The following is a 22,209-nucleotide window of genomic DNA, read 5'->3' as shown; positions in this document are numbered from 1 at the left end:
TGCTCACATCCTGGGGTGAATCACTGCATGCGGCGTAGAGCAGCCCCGGGCCTTGGCCTACACCCTACTTAAATTCTACCATCCCGAGGGAGGAGCACCTCCCCCTTGCCCACCACAAAGCAGCCCACAGTTCCTGACAAGCAGTGGATCTGCAATGCATTTTGGTCAGAAAGACAGGTGAGAAGGAAAAACAGCATCCAGTGTGGATCTTGGAACTCACAGCAAACATAGAAGTAAGGAGGATCATCTTCTTCCTGTTCCCAGTAGGCCTGATGGCACATTGCAGAGAACAGGGAGAGAACACTGGGCCCTTCCGGAAACAAGCCCAGGTCCTGGACTTTCTCTACAAAGCTCGAGAACCACCACTGTAGCAGCACCCAGAGGAAACACATATACCACTTACCAGTTCATCAGCATCCTGGGCCCTCGTAGCTGTGTAGCCATATGGATACAGCACCATCTGTGAGTAGCTGTGCAGGTCGATGAAGCATTTGAAGTTCCCATGTTTTTTAATGAAATCTGCCACTGATTTCACCTCCACTTCTGAATGGGGATGGGGTCCATGATATATCTCAGAGCAAGGGTCGGCAGCAGATCCCACTTCTGTGGGGAGTGACCCAAGCAGAAACATTAACCCAATGGCTATGGAAATAGAAATGCAGGATTCTCCACCCAGAGGAGAGGCAGAAGGCATGCACAGGCCACTGCTGGCTGCCCTGAGAATCTAGTCCACAATGTATATATACTGTGGGGAGGGTATGGAAGCGGGGTGCTGAATATGCCAGTGTTGAGCAGGAAAATTGATAAGACTCCTTTAAACGGATAGAGTTGACCTTGTACTGTATCACCAACAATTAATGTCATATTTTACAATGAGTAATTACTATGTATTCTTGATAATTAATATGGTGTCAACTAATTCTCTTGGTTCAGATCTTAATGGCCAAGTGCTGCCAAAAATAATCTATTGTTGTGGCTAAAATCTCTTGATTATTTGACAGATATTTAAAATTATTGCCTTCTGTATTACTTCACAATATAGCCCCCTAAGGTATCTGACACGTTTGTGAAAGCATCCCTGTTGTGACTTAGCTTTGATGCCCTCAATTGCCACATTTTTTTTAATTGCCACATTTTTATCAGCTCCTTTCCCACAGTCACATTATTTTTCCCCCAATGGTTTATGTGGTATTTCTATGCAAGTAAGAAATTAAAACCATTACATTAAAACATCACATCAAAAGCAAAACATCAGTACAGCTGTGGAACAGTGAAAGAGAACCACCAGAATTTGGAATTGAAAAGTGAGTTTAGATCCTAAATTTCATCAACCATATGCTCTTGAGACTGTCGCTGAGCTTCCACTGTCCCATTTCCAGTATGAAAACTCACTCGCTAGGTCAGAAGAATAAATAATACATGGGAAGTTATGTACCATATAGTTGGCACTACTGTGGGGGTGATTTTTAAATAGCTGGAACTAAGAACCCACATCTCCTAATTCTCATTCTCTTTCCATAACATCAAAGGGCAGAGGTTCATATTTATACATCTAAGAGTAAACTGCTATAGTTTAATCTTCACAACGTCATCTTGCCTGTTGGGGTAATAGTGCTAATTGCTCTCTTCTGTGTTACCACCAAGAGCCCTTCCACCATTCAGTAACTTACCCAGGAACTGGGACGGCCAGGTAGAAAGTCAGCCCGTGGATTTGTATAAGATAGAATAGTTTTAAAGATAATAGTGTTCTCTCAGGAGGACACAAACTGCTCAGTCATTCCCTTTCAAAATTACAGTGAACAATAATATAGAGTGATACATAGGGAGAATAAGGAATTTGCCCAATTTCTCAATGAACCAGCAATGGAGACAGCCTACAAACCAGTTCCCTCACTGCCAGCTCAGAGGCCTGAGGACCAGACTATCCAGAGGTATCAGGATTTAATAACTGTCTCCCCCACCTACCTCCAAAACTAGAATTCCAATTTCTATTTGGATCAGTACCAATGCAGGTGCTTCCAGGATTTACAGACCGTGTCTTCCTCCATAATCGGTTCTGAAAAATTCACCAAGGAAGAAACGGCATTCAGAGATGGGTCAGGACACAGAAGAGGTGAAGATTTTCTTTGGGGGCCTATGATGGAGATAGCACCATGGATGATGGGGCAAGCTGCCTGAAGTTCCAGAGGCAACTTCAGAGATCTGGCAGATCATCGGGGTTTCAGCCCTCACTAACTGCAGAGTCTCCTCTCCTTCCCCAGAAGGGAGAATTAGCCTCCTGACTGGGAGAAAAGGACTTCCCCAAAATGACCTCATACCACCTGAATCCATTGAATAATTCAGGGCTTCAGTCAGAGTGGAACAAATGGACATTACGGGCCTCAGTGATAACTGACGTGATAGCAAGTGCACAGGAACTATTTAACCCTTGCCTAAAAAATTAACCTGACTCCAATCAAGCATCTAGATCTGACCACAAGTGAATAGGAAACATGGGGGATGAGGGAATAAATTAAATGGTACAGAAGAAAGAAGTCATCAGGCAAATTCAGAATGTGACACATTCTACATGACAACTTACTTGGGTTTCTCCAACAAATGAATGACATTCTAAAAGACATGTGGGGGTAGGGTGGGGGTGGGGAAGACGTTGTGCAATAAAAAAGCCTGCATAGTTGTAACAACCAAACACAGGTACAGACCTTATTTGGATCCTAATTTCAACAAATTGACTCAAAAGATACTTTAAAGATAATTAGGGATATCAGATGATATTGAAAAACTTCCATCAATTTTTTTTTACTGTTGATAGTGGTGTTGTTTTAATTATCATCAGCTAGAGATGAATACTAAAGAAGTTCTGAATGAAGTAACCTGATGTCTGGGATTTGCTTTAAAATATGTCAGAAAAAAAATGTGTGGGAGGGAAAGAAATGAAAAGAAGATTGGTAAAGTGTTGATAATTGTTCAAGATCCATAATAGGGAGTTCACTAGACGATTCTCTATAAGAAAAAAAATATTCCCTGGTAACCCTCAGCCCAGAGAATGACTGGAAAATGAGACCCCCCAAGGAAGCTCCTAAAGTGCACATTTTGGGGAATTTTTATCTAAGGTCATAGATCTATGCAGTCACAAAGCAAGGAAATCGACAAACAGGTCTTAACTCCAAGCCCAGCCCATCTATCAGTATTACTCACGTGAGTATGAGTGTATACATATCCATCAGTATTGGCCACCGGCAACACGAAAATATCCATTTTCTTCAAGATGGAGGTGATGACTGAATCTTTCCCATAATCACATGCAATCTAAGCAGAGACAACATGCTTGTCAGCTATGTCTTTGCAGGCTGGGTTGCTAAGTCTAAGTCAGAGTATCTTCCCCAGATGCCCAGCTCCTAGAACAGCATCTACCCTCTGGTAGTCTCCCTGCCACCTTTGTAGGTGCAGCTCTCTGCAAAGCCCACAGTGCACTTCAAAATCTGAGGGAACATGGCTACCTGATGACATCAACTTCAGTGAGTCCTGGGCTGCCTGGTTCATTCTTCCTTCCAGGGGGTAGGAGCAGGGGAAGGGAGAACCACACATCATAACAGTGATTAGGAATATGAGCCCCTGTGCTAGGGTTGGGGAAGATGGATCCTCCACTCGCACCACCCCTCCTCCCCTGGAACTGGCTTAAACTAGACTTTCCAGACGGACAGAGCATGGAGACAGCATGAGGTCCCTGAGGGCCAGGGGAGCCTGAAAGGGACTGAAGGTAAAAATTATCTGAGCCTCGCTGCTGAGAAGGCCCTGCTCCCTTCCTGCAGGACTGACTATGTGTCAGTGTTTCGGGGCCACCTCTACAGCTCATTAGTATGCTCACTGCTATGAGCGGACTTTGCCATTTAGCTAAACTATGAGGCTGACTGTGGGGCTCTGATCTTTAGTTTCTCCAATTTGAAAAGACTCCCCCAGCCTATTGTTCCCGTGAGAGTGCCCTCCTAACCTACCCCCCCCAGGTACAGCTGCACAGTACAGTACAGGGCACCCCCGGCCCTGCAGAATTCTTGGCTAATACTAGGCGACATGACCTTTCTCGCGGTCCAGATTGCCGTGGCTGGTGAGATCCACTCCCGGGCATGGATGCCTGCATTCAGCCAAATGGCTGGCCGCTGTCTCCCTTTTCCAGTGCTGAACTGGAAGGAAAAAGAGGCCAGAAAATCACCGTCCTGTCTGGCGTGTCTCTACTCACCCCTCTTCTCCTCTTCCCAGCTCACCCCTATTCATTTAAACCATTTAAGATCATTCAGAGACCAAATGTTCCTGAGGGCACCATCCATTTATCAGGTTTCTCCAGGTCGGGGAGCTTAATTAGCTGACTGGCAGGGCCCAATTGCAGTACCACAGCTCCAGGCAGCTTGAACCGCTCCAAGGTTGGAAGCAAATGGGAAGGGGAAACAACTGCTATTGTGAATTATAATGCCAGTGTGATTAGAGATAATATTTTGTCTCTTAAATGGACTTCCCTGGTGGCTCAGATGGTAAAGCGTCTGCCTACAATTCGGGAGACCCAGGTTCAGTCCCTGGGTTGGAAAGATCTCCTGGAGAAGGAAATGGCAACCCACTCCAGTATTCTTGCCTGGAAAATCCCATGGATGGAGGAACCTGGTAGGCTACAGTCCATGGGGTCGCAATGAGTCGGACATGACTGAGTGACTTCACTTTCACTTTATGTCTCCTGAATGACCTCAAATGGTATCTCAACAGAGAGAGACACAAAAGTGCATGAACCAACCTGTTCTAGCTGATGCCATAAATGAAATAAGTTTTAAAATGAGGAAGGGAGGGTTCACTATTGCTCACTGCATGAGATGAATTCTGACTGCTGACTTTTAGTGTTAGGCCCCCTTGGGTCAGAGGTTGGTGCTAATGAAGCAAAGGTCTCCATCAGTTGGCAAATAATCTAAATTTATGTAGATTATTTGACAGCAACCAGCTCAAAGGCAGGTCTTCTCCCACTGGTAATTCCACCATTGCTGTAAGCCTGGATCCCTCAGGACCTGTATGGATCTAAGGGTTTGACAAATTCTAGGCACCATCACTTATTCCATGGTTTATATCTCCAAATTCCTTTTTATTCATTTGGCTGGATTATTTATGTAATTTATGTCACTGCCATAAATTCTTTGCCTCTTTTGCCAATATAGACCTAAAATCTGTTAGAAATATCTGGAAATTAGTCTTGATGCAGCCAAGGATCATAGACTGGGCTTAAAACTACATCAACCCCAAAATTACCCTCCTAGATTGCTTTTCCAATAAGTACCCCTAAAAAGCAGAATGGAATTTTTAGACCCATCCCAATTTGTCTTCATATTTACAGAAGACGGGAATGGAGGCAAAAGACTGTGGCCAATCTGAAAGCTTTCTGAAATACTAACCACCTCCCACTTCTTTCATTTTTTAAATTTTATTAATTTTCTTGACTGCCCTGGGTCTTCATTGCTGTGCGTGGGCTTTCTCTAGTTGTGGTGACTTCTCTTGTTGCAGAGCAAGGCTCTAGGGCTCACAGGTTTCAGTAGCTGCAGGCTCAGTAGTTGTGGCACACAGGCTCTAGCACGTCGGCTCAGTAGTTGTGGGGCACGGGCTTAGCTGCTCCTCAGTTTGTGGAATCTTCTCAGACCAGGGATTGAACCCAGGTCCCCTGCATTGGCAGGTGGATTCCTAACCACTGGACCACCAGGGAAGTCCACTCACCTCTCCTTGATCCTGCCTTTCGGCCAAAACTTGGAAAGGGATGTGCTCCTTCTAACTCCATTCACAATAAGCAGAAGCAGGGGACCCTGTGTCAGAACAACTCCCAGCCCGAGCAGAGGTGTCCCCACCTCACCCTCCTCCCTGAAGCCAAGGAGGTCCTGACAAGCTGCCTCTTTCAAAAGTGTGAGGGCTGAGTCCTAGACACAAGGAACCAGGAGCCTGAGTCCAGTCGGGCCCTTCAAGGTGCACGGAACCTCACCTTCAGTACATACATCGATCGGTTCTCAAATGAGTGCCCAATCGTCACTGTGCTCGCCAAGTGAGGATAATATTTGACAATGTTGTCCATCTCTTTGTGAATCTGAAGTGTGAAAAAGTAAACACGGGGGCATTTAAAAAATTTGTTCAGCTCTAGACGGGTATCTGCGAACTTTATTTTGTTGATCTTAACGATTTTTTTATAGTCCCCTAACCTTGGGGTTAACAATATGAAACGCTTATTATTAAGCAACTGCCTAAGAATCCATCTCTATGATTTTCTAGAGAAAAACAAATTTTATTTGTCCACAAAATTATAGTCCATTATATCAGAGTAGAAACACTTATACAGATACTGCTCCAAAAGTGTGGCCCTTTGCACTATACTAGTCTAGGCCGTATATTATCACCCTGCTTATTTAAGTTATATGCAGAGTACATCATGCGAAATGCTGGGCTGGATGAAGCACAAGCCGGAATCAAGATTGCTGGGAGAAATATCAATAACCTCAGATATGCAGATGACACCACCCTTATGGCAGAAAGCAAAGAGGAACCGAAGAGCCTCTTAATGAAAGTGAAAGAGGAGAGTGAAAAAGCTGGCTTAAAACTCAACGTTCAAAAAAACTAAGATCAAGGCATCTGGTCCCAACACTTCATGGCAAACAGAAAGGGAAACAATGCAAACAGTGACAGACTTTATTTTCTTGGGCTCCAAAATCACTGCAGATGGTGACTGCAGCCATGAAATTAAAATACTCTTGCTCCATGGAAGAAAAGCTATGACCAACCTAGACAGCATATTAAAAAGCAGAGACATTACTTTGCTAACAAAGGTCCATCTTGTCAAAGCTATGATTTTTCCAGTAGCCCTATGGATTGAGAGTTGGACCACAAAGAAAGCTGAGTGACAAAGAATTGATGCTTTTGAACTATGGTATTGCAGAAGACTCTTGAGAGTCCCTTGGATTGCAAGGAGATCAAACCAGTCAATCCTAAAGGAAATCAGTCCTGAATATTCATTGGAAGGACTGATGCTAAAGCTGAAGCCCTAATACTCTGGCCACCTGATGAGAACTGACTCATGTGAAAAGACTCTGATGCTGGGAAAGACTGAAGGCAGGAGGAGAAGGGGACAACAGAGGACAAGATGGTTGGATGGCATCAAGGACTCAATGGACATGAATTTGAGCAAGCTCCGGAAGTTGGTGAAGGACAGGGAAGCCTGGTGTGCTACAGTCCATGGGGTCACAAAGAATCAGACAGGATTTAGCAACTGAACTGAACTGAGTCTAGATAATCAGCAAAGGCCCCATTTAGCCAAGGTTCTTGAAAGAACTTTTTTTTTCATCTTTTTTTTCATCACTTTTTTATCACTCTTCCCATCAGTTATAAAGAAAATTCAGCATGTATTATGAATACATATAATACCACACAAGTATATGATGTACATTATAAAATAAAAAATAGAAACAAAAGTTGTTACATTAATAAAATTCAAATATATGTAGAAATATAAATAGAAATTGCAACAGTTTATTCCTCCAACCCAATGGACTATCTTGTTTACAAGCACTCCACTTTGGAAGTGATTCTTCTAAAGACTTTGATCTCTCAGTTGAAGAGCTATAATAAAGCAAGGTTATAAATGCTTCCATTTGCTTTCAGTAAAAAAAAAAAGGGGGGGGTTGCTTTAAAAATGGAATTCATCCACCTTAGTTGTTCAAACTTTTTGAGGGCTGAAATAAGGAAATAAATGAATTTATATTTAGACCTTAAATTTGAAAGAAGGAGCTTTACAGAGAAAGAAAGTGTGCCATCAATACAGAATAAAATCAAGCTTAAAGCTTAAAGACTTGCAGTCACTATGGCAGACTGAGCAAGAAACTCACTCTCAAATATATAGGCAAGTCAGATAAAACACTATGAAAATGAGTCCCAGGCAAATTTAAAAGCCAAAAAAAAAAAAAGGAAAAATTGTGCCAGAAATGAAGAGAGAGCAAGCTAACAGAGTACAAGACAAAAGATGAAGCCCCAGGGCTAGATGTCCGTCTTAGGTTCTGAGGGTTTACAGCATGAAGGAGGAAGGCTTCCTACAGGAAGAGGAGTAGAGGGCAAAGGACGCTGCCTGGAGCAAGGAGCAAGTTCCAACTTGTGAGCTGGAAAGTAGTAATTATGGCCTTGAAAAAGGCCTGGAAACTCTACCCACAGACCCTAGAAAGTGGAGCAAAAGCCAGATGCCTGCCTGGAGTCATGAGAGGAAAGACAGTTACTCAGGCAAAGTTAGAACAACAAGCTGTGTCCAGACAGGGGTTGCAAATTCACAGTGCCAACACGAGGGGAAAGCTTACCGACAACAATAACAAAAGTAACTGCCACCACAACAATATGCACAAAGGGTCTGAAATTAGAAACCCTGGCAGAGACACACATGAAATTCCCTTTAGAGACCCAGGAAGGCTCAAGTGATTGTGGGATATGTGCTTCTAAAAGCTGTTTTTAGAGAGAACTGAATACAAGCAGCCTTATGCTGCAAGCCAGATGACAATGATACCTCAAGTCAGAGAACAAAATTGAGTGGATAGGAATGTGAGGCTCCTGCAGCAGGCAGGTGAGGGGATGGTGTTCCCAGAATCTTGGGTGACATTTGCAACCTGTTAGCTCAACTCGGGAGTGCCCCATGTTAATGAGGCTATCATTGGGGGTTGGATCCCTGTGTCGGCCTCAGCTCCATTTTTGTCCATGGCCCTGGACTGAACTCCTAACTTTATCCAGCTGTTTTGCAGATGTATGTCACTGGTCACAAGAGGGATCAAGGGGCAGTGTGGCCAAGTGTACACAATAAACAAAGCTACTGACTATCCTGGGAAAGAAGTGGAAAAAAAAAGCTTGGGAAAAAAAAACCTCATCTGAAAGAAAAATAATTCAAAGTATATGTCTCATGAAAAGCATGCCAGGAACTCTATCTTTGGATATATATTCAGCTATAGGAAACAGAATACCAGTTTAAATTGGGGGTTTGTTCCTGAGTTAGTAGAGAGTTTCCAGACTAAGGGAAAAAACATTGAGGGGCCTAAGAAAACCATAGGCTACGTGATCCAGTTCCATTCCAGTCTTTCTTGGTTCTTCACATTCCAATATTACATTAAATTATTCTGCTCCAAATTTCTTATTTGAAGGGTTGGCTTACCTTGAAAGTCATTTATATAAGTGATTTCTAACTAAACACAGCACCAACATGTATTATGGAACAAATATACATTATAAGTAGTCATGATAAATGAGTGGAAATATTTGGTTAACCTTGGAAATAATCACTTGTCTATTTGCCTGGGATAAGTAACATTTTAATCTGGGTGAATAAAGTACAGGGATTCTGGTGGAATATAACAAGGTTGAATTACGAGGACTGAAAATGGTTGCAATTACTTCATGGTTTTCTTTGAGGGGTTGCTTAAGAAAAGAAGGATGCATGTGGGAGTAAATGTTCAGTTTGCATTTCACTCTGCTCTTAGGAGATAAACAACCCAAGAATTAGAAAGAAATTGAAGTGTACACATTTTAACCCCTCATTGTAGGCATACTGTACTAGGGACTAAAACCTCCTGAAAGTAAGGAGAAGGGTTACAAAACCCAAAAGGCCAATGATCTGATCTTCGCCTGCTCTGAAATACTTACAGCTTCCAGGGTGTGATAGGCCCCATAGTTAAAGCAATTACTGCTCAGTTCTTGATGTACATTGTGTTGCATTTGTTGCTCTTCAGTATCTAAAAGAGTCTAAAACAGACATGGCAACATTACAAAGTGATTCTCTAGGGACAGAGGTTCATGTTGTTTCCACTCTATCTTGGGATATTTGGCTGTCCAAGATGGCAGCATCCTCAGCACACATATCAAGAAGCACAAATGTCAAGGTGTAAAAGGGGGTCAGATTTCTTCCCCATATCTATAAAGTCTTACTTCTTGGAGCTCAATGTACATCACCTCATTCAAAACTCACTTTCTCCCTGGAAGCAATATATGTGCTTATTTGGTTATTCTATACTATGAATTCTCTAGATGTCAGCCTGCATCTGGTATCCAGTGCCTCTGAAATACCCAGCTTGGGAAACCATTCAGAAACAAAGAAATTCTTATAACCACTCCTACTTTGAAGGCTCCTGGCAGATGTCTGTGACATGTGAGGATGATTAATAAGCTCACAGCTGCTCACACCATCAGGAAACTCCCAGGCCAAATCACCAATTAGTCCACAACCCACCTCGGTGAAGGAGAGAACGTGAGTCAGACACTGTCCTGCTGTTCAAATATAGCTCGTGAGGCTGCTGACTTGGGCAGTGACACCAACTCTGCTAGGGGCTGCTGGTAACATTCTCCCTTTTGCCAATGGTGTTTATTTATTATTTATTTATCTTGCCCATGCCACATGGCATGTGGGATCTTAGTTCCCTGACCAGGGATTGAACTTCTCCCCCTTGCAATGAAAATGTGAAGCCACTGGACCAGCAAAGAATCCTTAAAGGATATTTTTTATGACTGGCCTTCAGCACCTCTCCACCAGCACACACTCTAGTCTTCCCTCTTGACTTCAAATAAGAAAAAAGAGACTTAATACTTGTGGGATAGCTATGACATACCAGGCACTGTTAGACATTTTATGTACATTTAAGCACTTAATCTCAATTAATCATGTGAAGTAGGTATAACTATTACCATTTTACTGATGAAGGAACAGAGTCTCAAGAGGGTAACAGTTTGTCCAAAATCACACAGCTAGTAGTTAGCAAAATCAGGATTTGAATCCAGATCTGATTGGTTTGCCATGTAAGCCCTTTTGCCATGTAAGCCCTTTCTAGCACAACATGTTCCTCTAACAAATCACTGCACTTTACTTCCATATACCTCAATGTCTTCATCTGTTCAATGGAGAAGAATGAGGCCAGAACTTGAAAATTTTCCAAGTCCACTCTGGCTGCTTGGTCCTATGCAAGATCAGTGGAGGGACCTTGGCCTACCCACCTGCAGGTCTTCAACAGCTACTGAGTACTCTAAGCCATGGTCCTCCAAGAAGGATTTGACTTCCTGCAGACTGACAGAAGGGACCAGGACATCTGCAGGATGACCGAAGGCAGGGGAAGATTTCCACAAGTTGAGCTGAAGAGAAAAGAAGTAAAACCAGGTTAAAGGATAGTTCAGGTAAAAAGCACAATGAACTCATTCTTCTAGAACAACTGCCAAAAGCCTGGGTGGTCCCTGAGAAGCTGAGTTCTGCACAAGGGCAAACTTCTGCCGTTTCACAGTTTTATCTGGTCAGGCCTGCCCAGCAGGCAACACATGGCAAAGCTCAAGAAGTAACAAGTCAACGGCAGAGAGAAAGATGAAGCCCTCTGCAGAGGACCCCATCTCCCTGGAGAGCACTTCCCCACCAACTCTCTCCATTGTATAAAGACATGTTGATTAATATAGGATTATACACAGAAACTCTTCAGGAATAACAATGCCAGTGCTGCAAGAGTCTTCTCTCACCACGGTTAATTGATACTCAAGAGAAAGAGAACTAAGTACCTTAAGGTTGTCTGAATTCACTAGCCGATTGAGTTTGCTGATCTCATCTCCATTTCTGACGTTAATTCTGAAAACTTGGTGCCTGGAGAAAGCAGAGGGAAAAAAAGAAAAACATAATGGTAAGCTTTCAGCTGGCAAATAAACCCCAGGCCTACTATCCCAGACATAATGAAAGGAAATGGTCTAGTCTTTGGTTATAATATATAGCCACTAAAAATAAGGCTACGTGGCAAATATGAAAAAGTGCTTATGGTATATAACTTTAAGGGAAATATTAAGTGAAAGAGCAGGACACAAAATTGTATGTATGCCATGACTGCAAGTATGGAAAAAGCAGATGCATTGGAAGAAAAACAGACAACGGAAATATAGCAAATGCTGACAGTGCTTATGTTCGGGTCATGGGATTATGGATGACTTACTTTTTTCCCCTCGTATCTGTTTTCTGTAATGTGGTCATATTACTTTATAATGAAAAACATACATATTTTGCAGAAAGGAATGTTCCTGAGCTACACACAAAGCTAACTCAAGACATAAAGAGGCACTTCTTCACTGTCAAGGTCTAGGACTGAAACTGGCTGAATGTCCACGCTGGAAAGAGCAAAAAAGAGAACAGACCTTCCATCCTGGGAGGGTTAGTTATTTTTCCTCTTAGCAAAGAAGGGAGAGGCTGGGTGCTCTCCAGGCCCTTCCAGCTCCGGAATCCTACACAAATGCATGGTGCTGGGGCTGAACTCGGGATTCATCCTCCCAATGGGGCTCTGACAGGGCCCAGAAGGAAGCTGGCCAGTCCCAAGTCCCCCTTTGTTGTTCGTCCTGCACTTGTTCCCTATACATCATTTAGCTCCCGCAGCAGCAGCAGGGGTAGAGGCCCCTGAAGTCCTGTGTGTGGGTGGGAGAAGGCCAAGCCTGAAAAGCTGCCTTTGTGCTCTCAGCCGGCTCAGAGAGCCAGGGGAGCCATTAGGCCGTTGCTAGGTGACGGCCCGAATGAATCGGCACTCAACACTGTCACATGCGTCATCCCTTTGACACAAATGAATGCGGGAAGAGCTGCTGGAGACGGCTGTGGGCTGAAGGACCTGTTGACAGAGAAAATGGTTCTGTCACAGGGAGCTAAACGTGCAGCCTCACGTGGCAGATCAGCATCTCCTCATCAGAAAACCGGTCTAATCCGGATGAACTCTCAGAGCTTAACTTTGTTCTGGGAGCTTCTGGGGGGTCTCCAGGGGGTCTGGTCTAGCCTCTAAGGAGGTAAGGTCTGCTGCAGAGTTGCTTCTGTTGCAGGCAGCAGATCTGAAGGGAATACCATTGCTGAAGCCTCACTTTCCCCCTGCTCATCTGGTCTCCACAGGGTCCTGGGAGGTGGACAGCCAAGTGCATCCCATGGGAGTCTCTGAGGCCACAGTGCAGAAGCCACTGGCTGGCAGGTATCAGCCTGAACCTGATAGACTTGCTAGATGTTGGACTGCAGCCCTGGGAAGATGGGGAATCAAACCACCATTTCCTTGAAACAGGCAAGCAGCCTTGCAAAAGTAACAGGTTTAAAACAGAAAGGAAACCCTTCCTCCTAGCTGAGTACCAGGACCCATCTGTAGAACTCATGCTCTGTCACAACCTGTCCTCAACACTCCAGAAAAAGGGGCATCTTAAAAATGGGTGCTCTGCCTATTTGCAGAGCAGCAATGGAGACGCAGACATAGAACAGACTTGTGGACACAGTGGGAGAAGGCGAGGGTAGGGTGAATGGAGAGAGCAGCAGGGAAACATAAACATTATGTAAAACAGATAGGCAGTGGGAATTTGTTGTTTGACACAGCAAGTTCAACCGGGACTGTGTGATAACCTAGAGGGGTGGGATGGGGAGGAGGGGGGGTGGAATGGGAGAGAGAATCAGAGGGAGGGGACATATTATACCTATGGCTGATTCATGTTGAATGTATGGCAGAAACCAATACAATATTGTAAAGTAGTTATCCTCCGATCAAAAATAAATAAATTTTTTAAATGGGTGTTCTGAAAAGTGCCTGTGCACTGGCATCTCTGTTAGCAAAATGAGGTATCGGTAAAATACAGCATTGACTAGAGTATCACAAAGAGAACAAGGAGGAAAAAGGAATAGGAAGAGAAAAAAAGAGGAACATAAGAATAATGGGCTCTTAAGAATATTAAAACCATGTTACAAATTCATCCACAGCATGTGCTTTAATTCTCCCAAAGTGGTAACTTCACAGCAGAACTTTCATACTCCTGGGCACAGTCCACAAGGGAGTACAGGGAATCTAATTGGCCCTGATGATGATTAAACTCACAGCTCATTTCATTATGTCCTAATTAGCCCAGCTCCAAAGGATAAAGACACATCTGTAACATGCAGACAGGCAGGGCGGAAGAGCTGGTACAGAATAGAGTCTTTCCCCACATGTCTCTCCTCCGCCTCTCCCTCCTACACATTCTTGGCTCCAGCCTCACTCAAATCCCAAATTCACCATACATTTTGCCCTTCTATGCCTTTGCACATGCTGTTTCCTCTGTCTGGATGTCCAGCGCTTTTCTTTATCTGCCTAGCTAATCTCTCACCCAGGCTTTAGGACCAATCTTCATCACCCGTAAGGTTTTCCTCAACCAGAAAAGACAATGTTAGCTACAGTCTTCAGATGGCATTAAAAACTGGCAGGAGGCAGGGAGGATCTAACATTATTCTCATGAACATAAGTTCATCCATACCTAGAAACAGAAAAAACACAAGTGGGTGCCAGTTGAAGGGCAGCCTTTCTCTTGCCCTCACTATCTCTGTCTCTATTTGGAAAATGCACCCTGAGAGTGTGGGTGGTGGAACATAACCTATCTCCACCATCTGGAAATCTTTTCAAAGATTTAAGCTCTTTCTGAAGATGGAAAATTGGCCTGGGAAGGCGGACATGCTGGAGTTTGCAGGTTGCCATGTTTACCCTTTCTACTCCACAAAGGTAGGTGTTCCTACAGCTCTCCTTAATTCTGGTGCTCTCCAATACCTGGTCTGGCAGCTGCTGCCAACACAATGGTTAGAGATCCACTCTCAGTCACTCTCACACTCAGCCCATGTTCTGGACAGTCAGTAGTCACCTTGGTTCCGAGCTTCTATCCCTCCCCACTTTCACCATATGGGTGGCCAAGCAGCACATTCTTTGTGCCTTTCTTACTTGCATCCCCAGCCAGTCTTAGAAGCCACCACATCTGAGATGACTTCATGGAACTCTTAAATGCCTACCAGTTACTGCCGATGCTACTTTCTGCAACTATTTCCTGTTCTCTGCTTGCTGTACACCTTGAGGCATCCTGGCCACCATCCTATCCTTAAGATGAGTGGCGCCCAGAACAGAAGACACCAGCAGAGTGAGAGACTGGGGAGGTAGGTGAGTTAGGTGGAAGGAGCAGAGACTGGGGGTGTGGGGGGATGAAATCATCACCTCCATCTCCATTAGCACTGTTGCCCCTACAACCCAACCTGCTTCCTGGCTATCCAACCACTTGAATGCTCCAAGACCACCTTCCCCTTGCTCTAAATGTTCACCAAGTTGGGTGTCTAGGCTATGTCTATGGACTTCAGGAAGAATTCCTCCACCTTTGCTGGGTTCCCTACTATAAGGGGAGAAAGATTTGGGGGTAAGGATGACACTATTGATTAAAACTGTCTGCAGTTTGCTCAGGCACACAGCACTTGCTGTGTAAGCTCCTATGGTGAGCACTCTAGAGCCCAGCCAAGCAGTCTCAGCCCAGGTGTCCACTGCATTATATGAGAAGTCTGTATCTTGAGAAATAAAGATTTTTTTTCAGCCATGTGAATAGGTGCAGCGGGAGCCTGAGAGCTCTATGCGTCAGCCCACATAGCAGCAAATGTAGTTATTACACACTTACTGCTGAGCTGCCTGTGGAAAAATCTCCTTCCCTTACCACCTGTTATGCCTAAGCGCTCTGAGCTATTTGGCAGTAGAGACCAGGTGTGAACGGAAGTCATCACCACAAAAATTACTCAATCACATATAAGTAATTACTTCAATATACAATCTCAAAGTCCCTTTAGCCAGATAGTATAATGGAGAGTAAAATAATAGATATAGACAAATCAGTTAGATATAGGATTCTTTCTGGAGATTGTTGTTCAGTCGCTCAGTCATGTCCGACTTTTCGTGACCCCATGGACTGCACTTGGGTTTTACATTCAGAGTTCCAACTCCTCTGCTTACCAGCTAAGTAGCCTTGGGCAGGTTTCTTAATCTTTCTAAGGCTGAATTTTTTTCATGTTTAAATTGAGGAAAATAACACCCCTGCCTGGCAGAATTGTGTGATCCAAAAGATAATGTATGTGACAGCTCTTTGCAAATGGCCAAGCATTATGCAGTAATGAGTTATTAGAATTCAATCTTCCAGTAGGGTACCATGGCATCCTTTCATCTCTCCTACCTCCCAAATGTCCTCTCCTTTGTAAACCAAAAAGCATTCTATGTGGAGCACATGTGCATGTGCACAAGCACACACAGAATGTACAGGTGTACTGTTGCTTTTCATAGCTAAGGCTAAGCAAGACCCATCAAATCTCCATATGCTAGATGCTACCAAGAAGGGTCTGCCAAGCCTTAACCATTAATAGGAAGATGAAGCCAAGAAGCCTGTAACCCAGGTTTTCCCCTAAGCATGGCAGAAACTGGGCTTCCCTGGTGGTTCAGCGGTAGAGAATCCACCTGCCAATGTAGGAGCCACGTGTTCAATCCCTAGGTCAGAAAGATCCCTGGAGAAGGAAATAGCAACCCACTCCAGTAGTCTCGCCTGGGTAATCCCACGGACAGAGGAGCCTGGTGAGCTACAGTCCATAGGGTCGTAAAAGTTAGACACAACTCAGCGAATAAACAACAAAACATAGCAGAAATTAGAAACAATTAGTAATTCTTAGTAGTTCATAGCACAGGAGTAAGAAAGTAGGAGATGCCTGAAACTGACCTTAGGAATAAGAACCAGGAAGAAAGAACTGGCAGGAATTAGGGGGCTAAGGAGGAACTGAAGACCACCTAGTTTTGACACGACAGCCAAAACTGAGCCTGAGAAAGAAGTAATTGGTCCAAGATGATACAGGGGCAGAGCTGGGACAGGAATCCAGGTCTTCCCTCCCAGCACCATACCACCTGAGGTACAATCAACCATTCATGTCCAAATCTATTTGGTTCTTGTATTTCTGAACTAAGTAATAAGTCCAAAAGGAACTTACCCAGAAAATGTTTCTCGGTCACAGATGCCAGAGCCAATAAGGGCCCCAAAGAAGAGTATCCACTTCATGTTCCAAGGATGCCAGTCATACAGTGGTTGAGTAAAGCTCTATTTATAAGGAGTCTAAGGCAGACTCATGTCCTCAAAAATGCTAATATGATTTCCAAGGACCCTTCCAACTCTGACAGTACATCAGGTGGGTCTTTGATGCCTCTTCAATTCCTTCTGAGTGATACAGGCCAAGCCTCTTGACCTACAAAGTCAGAAATTTGCTCCTCAGGTTGGAAAAGTCTGTGACAAGGGTTTTGTATTGCTCAACGCTTGGTTTTAAGTATTGTTTTTTGAGTAAATAGGGAAGTCCCACAGGCCTAGATAGAACTTACACTGACAGAAGAGGCCAGATTATAAACCTGAGATTGTGTTAGCTCTAGAATAAAAGTAAAGACTACCAAAGAAACCCCAAGTCAACTCCAAGACCACACACTTCACACACCTGACAAGCCCTTCTCTGGTGAGAGTAGATCATGATGGAAAGTTTGTGGCTTCTGTTTTGAATCTGACACCTAATTTTTCTGACTCTACTAACAAGGCAAAAATATATGAGGTACACGGTATAGGAGAAATGTGTTAGTCTTAATAAATTATCAGTTTTCCTTGGAATCTAAAAAGATAAGGCTTAATGGTATTATTAATAATAAAACTTTCTTACATTTACTAGATTCTGAGTCTGGTGTCCTTTCTACCAAGTCACAGCAGAATAAGTGCAAGACACTCATGATCTCCACCACTTCAAGGACTCTGGGGCCTTTCAGTCTGTCCAAGGTGCCCCAGATCACACAAGCCTCCCCCATCCTACTGTCCCCCCATCTACATTCTTTCTGTACTTTCTCAAGGGGAATAGATTCAACCAAGGGTTGGGAGTGTTAAAGAAATGTTATTCTGACATTTGTCACAACTATAAAGGAGACTTTATTCAAGGTTATTGCAACAAGACTTCCCTGGTGGTCCAGTGGTTAAGACTCCATGCTTCCAGTGCAAGGCGCACAGGTTAGAGCCAGTTGGGAACTAAGATCCCATGTGTTGTGCAGTGTGGTCAAAAAGAAAAAAAAAATGGTTATTGCAATAGAGGTCATGCAACAGGAGAGATTAATTGTGTTCAACTTCAAATCTATTAAATATAGCAGAGCAAGGAGGTCAGTGGATGGAAAATTGCTAAGAGGAGACACAAAGTATAGGGAGAATTTTTGCTTAACTAACCTAACAGGATTTGTGCAAAAGGCAGGCTACAGATTTAGACATCAATGGTGGAGAATAAGGAACCTAATCAGATATCAAGGACTGAGGGATGACCTGTCAGTATTCTTTGCTACGACTGACTTAGGGTCCAAGGATAAAGCTAGTAGAAAAGAGGGCTCAGGGAAGCCTGTCTAAGGTTTGGTCAAGAAGAGCTGGTCAGGAGTTGTGGAGCTGGGGGGCCTCTATCGGGGCTCTTCTGTCCTTCCAACACTGAAAATGAACTTCTAGGCCCACCTTGATCTGTCAAAAAAGCTGGGCTCTACTTCACCAAGAGAGAGTTCAGCCTGAGAAGCTGGGACCTAAATCTGCAAGAAATCTGAACTAAGTAATCAAGCACTCAGAATTCCAGGCAAGCTGAAATTCACTTCCCACCCATATCTCGCAAGGAAAGCCATTAACATGAAGAAAATCCAAATCTCTAATGGAAGTCAATGTCTAAATAGAAATGATATGGAATCTGAGACTCAGACTGATGGAGCAGCCTGGAGGGAGGAATGTCATTGGTTTGCCATCACTAGCTTTTATCATGCAGTGTATCAGAAACAGAAAAGCAAAAGTCAACAATGGATCCAGAGTTTGTAGCACCTAGCATGATACTTAGCACAATCTAGTTGCTTAACTAGTATTTATTGAATTAATAAACTCAAAAGTCCCTTTCTAGCTCTAAAATATTACTCTAAGGAGCTGACATATACCACAACATGGGTGAATCTCAAAAACATTATGCTAAGTGAAACAAGCCAGTCATGAGAGGACAAGTACTACATGATTCCATTTATATGTGGTACTTAGAATAGGTAAATTAATAGAGACAAAAATAGAATAGAATTACCACAGGCTGGAGAGAGGAAAAAAACAGGAAGTTGTTGCTTAATGGGTACAGTTTCAGTTTGGGATGATGGAAAATTTCTGGAGATTGATGATGGTGATGATTGTACAACACTGTGAAGGCACCTAATGCCACTGAACTGCACACTCAAAATGGCTAAAATCATTTTATGATACGTATATTTCACCATAATTTCTTTTATTTTTAAAGGATGTTGGTGGCATTTGCTTTAAATGGGATTTTAAAAGATAAAGATTTTTAAAATAGTGGTTTGCTGTGTTTCAGGGCAACATACATCAAAGGTATAATGTTCCTATATCAGGATTAGAAAAAGGTATAATCATAACCCAACTTTGCTTCCAATCAAAGAGCTTTTAATGGTATTTAGTCCCCAGAGTCCTAATGGGGGCAGTCTCACACATGCTCCATGACTGTCTTCAAGCCAAGCCAGGTCTCTTGCTTGTGGCTAAGATCTGACTGTGGAAAATGCTGAAAGAGATGGGAATACCAGACCTCCTGACCTGCCTCTTGAGAAACTTATATGCAGGTCAGGAAGCAACAGTTAGAACTGGACATGGAACAACAGACTGGTTCCAAATAGGAAAAGGAGTACGTCAAGGCTGTATATTGTCACCCTGCTTGTTTAACTTATATGCAGAGTACATCATGAGAAATGCTGGGCTGGAAGAAGCACAAGCTGGAATCAAGATTGCTGGGAGAAATATCAATAACCTCACATATACAGATGACACCACCCTTATGGCAGAAAGTGAAGAGGAACTAAAAACGGCTAGATGAAAGTGAAAGAGGAGAGTGAAAAAGTTGGCTTAAAACTCAACGTTCAGAAAACTAAGATCATGGCATCTGGTCCCATCACTTCATGGAAAACAGATGGGGAAACAGTGGAAACAGTGTCAGACTTTATTTTATTGGGCTCCAAAATCACTGCAGGTGGTGACTGCAGCCATGAAATTAAAAGATGCTTACTCCTTGGAAGGAAAGTTATGACCAACCTAGAAAGCATATTAAAAAGCAGAGACATTACTTTGCCCACAAAGGTCCATCTAGTCAAGGCTACGGTTTTTCCAGTGGTCATGTATGGATGTGAGAGTTGGGATGTAAAGAAAGCTGAGCGCTGAAAAATTGATGGTTTTGAACTGTGGTGTTGGAGAAGACTCTTGAGAGCCCCTTGGACTGCAAGGAGATCCAACCAGTCCATCCTAAAGGAGATCAGTCCTGGGTGTTCATTGGAAGGACTAATGTTGAAGCTGAAACTCCAATACTTTGGCCACCTCATGCGAAGAGTTGACTCACTGGAAAAGACCCTGATGCTGGGAGGGACTGGGGGCAGGAGGAGAAGGGGACGACAAAGGATGAGATGGTTGGATGGCATCACCAACTCGATAGACATGAGTTTGAGTAAACTCCGGAAGTTGGTGACGGACAGGGAGGCCTGGCGTGCTGCGATTCATGGGGTTGCAAAGTCGGACACGACTGAGCGACTGAACTGAAATGAACTGAACTGAACTGAAGATCTGACTGGGCTTCCCAGCTGGAACTAGTGGTAAAGAACCTGCCTGCCATTGTAAGAGATAAGACATGAGGGTTTGATCCCTGGGTTGGGAAGATCCCCTGGAGAACAGCATGGCAATCCACTCCAGTATTCTTGCCTAGAGAATCCCATGGACAGAGGAGCCATGCTTTGACCACCTGATGCGAAGAGCTGACTCACTGGAAAAGATCCTGATACTGGGGAAGACTGATAGCAGGAGGAGAAGGGGTGACAGAGGGTGAGATGCTTGGATGGCATCACTGACTCAGCGGACATGAGTTTGAGCAAGCTCCAGGAGTTGGCGATGGACAGGGAAGCCTGGCATGCTGCAGTCCATGGGTTGCAAAGATTTGGACACAGCTGAGTGACTGAATTGATTAACTGAACTGAAGATCTGATTGGCTGGCAAGAGGAAGCCATATCAACCTGCCTGTCTTTCAGTTCAAAGGCAAATGAGTATTTGATGCCAGAGTCATAGGACCAGTCAGTACTTCCTCCACTGGCTTGGTCTGAAGAGTAAATGAGAATAAATTCTGGTTATACTACTCCCACTGGCCTCTCACAGCTATGCAATCTGTATATGAAATTCCTTCACTATCAAAAAAAAGTCCAGCCCCTATGTGCATGAACCTTGAGAACAGGGATAACTTAGTAGAGGGCCATGCTTATGAAAAAAAGAAAGAGATTAATCTGAAAAGAAAAAAAGGTGTTATTCAAGTAGAGACTATACTTAGCCTTCCTCTGGTGTTCTTAGGAGCCTCTGGCTTCACCCACACATTTGAAATCCTGCCTGCTCTCCTCATTGGCATCTTCTACATCTTAGGGAGGCTACACCACTTCCTTCTTTAGTTGGGTGCTAGGTACAAATATTTTTTCCTCTGGTGGGAGAGGAGGAGTCCCAAACAAAGGAAGAGAGGGAATTCCCTGGCAGTTCAGTGGTCAGGACTCTATGTTTTCACTGCCTAGAGTGCAGGTTCAATCCCTGGTCAGGAAACTAAAATCCCATAAGCTACATGGTATTACAAAAAATAAAATGAAACATTTAAAAAAAATAGAGGAAGACATTTGGCCCCTACCCTTAGGGAACTTTCAGCATAAGGACTGAACAGGCTTTGTTCTGATATCAAATAATGTGCCCAGCACCTATATGCGTGGGTAAAATCAAGAATGTGCACCTGTGTAATATGTGGACACTGATATGTGACATATGATAAAGGAAGGAAGCATTAGCCTACAAAGATTTCTGGCAATCATTACTCAGAAGAGCTGAGCAATGGGCCAACTCTGAGGCCCCTTCCATGGAGGGCTGGTAGAGATCAAACAGGAGATGGCTGGGGAAGAGATGGAGGAAGTCACCTAGTCCCTAAGAATGAGGCTGGGCAAAGGTGAAGACCAGGCAGGTTATACCAGGGGAAAGTAGGACTAGTGGTTAATACTGGGAATTAACACTACGAACTCTTGTTTCTTGAGTCTTTGCCTTCACCCACAGAAGGTGTAGTAGCACCTGGTTATTCAGTTCAGTTCACTTCACTTCAGTCGCTCAGTCGTGTCCGACTCTTTGCGACCCCATGAATCGCAGCATGCCAGGCCTCCCTACCCATCGCCAACTCCTGGAGTTTACTCAAACTCATGTCCATCAAGTCGGTGATGCCATCCAGCCATCTCATCCTCTGTTGTCCCCTTCCCCTCCTGCCCCCGATCCCTCCCAGCATCAGGGTCTTTTCCA

The 22,209-nt window shown here is 43.8% G+C and overlaps 1 protein-coding gene across 1 annotated transcript in view; it reads right to left on the bottom strand.

Annotated features, from left to right (window-relative positions):
- LOC133072881 (carboxypeptidase A4-like) overlaps positions 1-22,209 on the bottom strand; it is a 42,966-nt gene that overhangs the window by 5,849 nt on the left and 14,908 nt on the right. Inside the window, exons 5-13 of the mRNA XM_061166414.1 lie at positions 16,808-17,059; positions 11,566-11,647; positions 11,020-11,154; positions 9,679-9,777; positions 6,002-6,103; positions 4,077-4,181; positions 3,199-3,309; positions 1,966-2,056; positions 404-603 (exon numbers count right to left, since the gene is read on the bottom strand). Of these exons, the coding sequence (XP_061022397.1) occupies positions 404-603; positions 1,966-2,056; positions 3,199-3,309; positions 4,077-4,181; positions 6,002-6,103; positions 9,679-9,777; positions 11,020-11,154; positions 11,566-11,647; positions 16,808-16,875 (993 nt within the window). The 5' untranslated portion in view covers positions 16,876-17,059. The remainder of the gene's footprint in view (positions 1-403; positions 604-1,965; positions 2,057-3,198; positions 3,310-4,076; positions 4,182-6,001; positions 6,104-9,678; positions 9,778-11,019; positions 11,155-11,565; positions 11,648-16,807; positions 17,060-22,209) is intronic.

This window comes from Dama dama, chromosome 18 (genome assembly GCF_033118175.1).
Source record: "Dama dama isolate Ldn47 chromosome 18, ASM3311817v1, whole genome shotgun sequence".
NCBI classification, from domain to species: Eukaryota; Metazoa; Chordata; class Mammalia; order Artiodactyla; family Cervidae; genus Dama; species Dama dama.
This window is presented reverse-complemented; position numbering and strand designations above follow the sequence as displayed.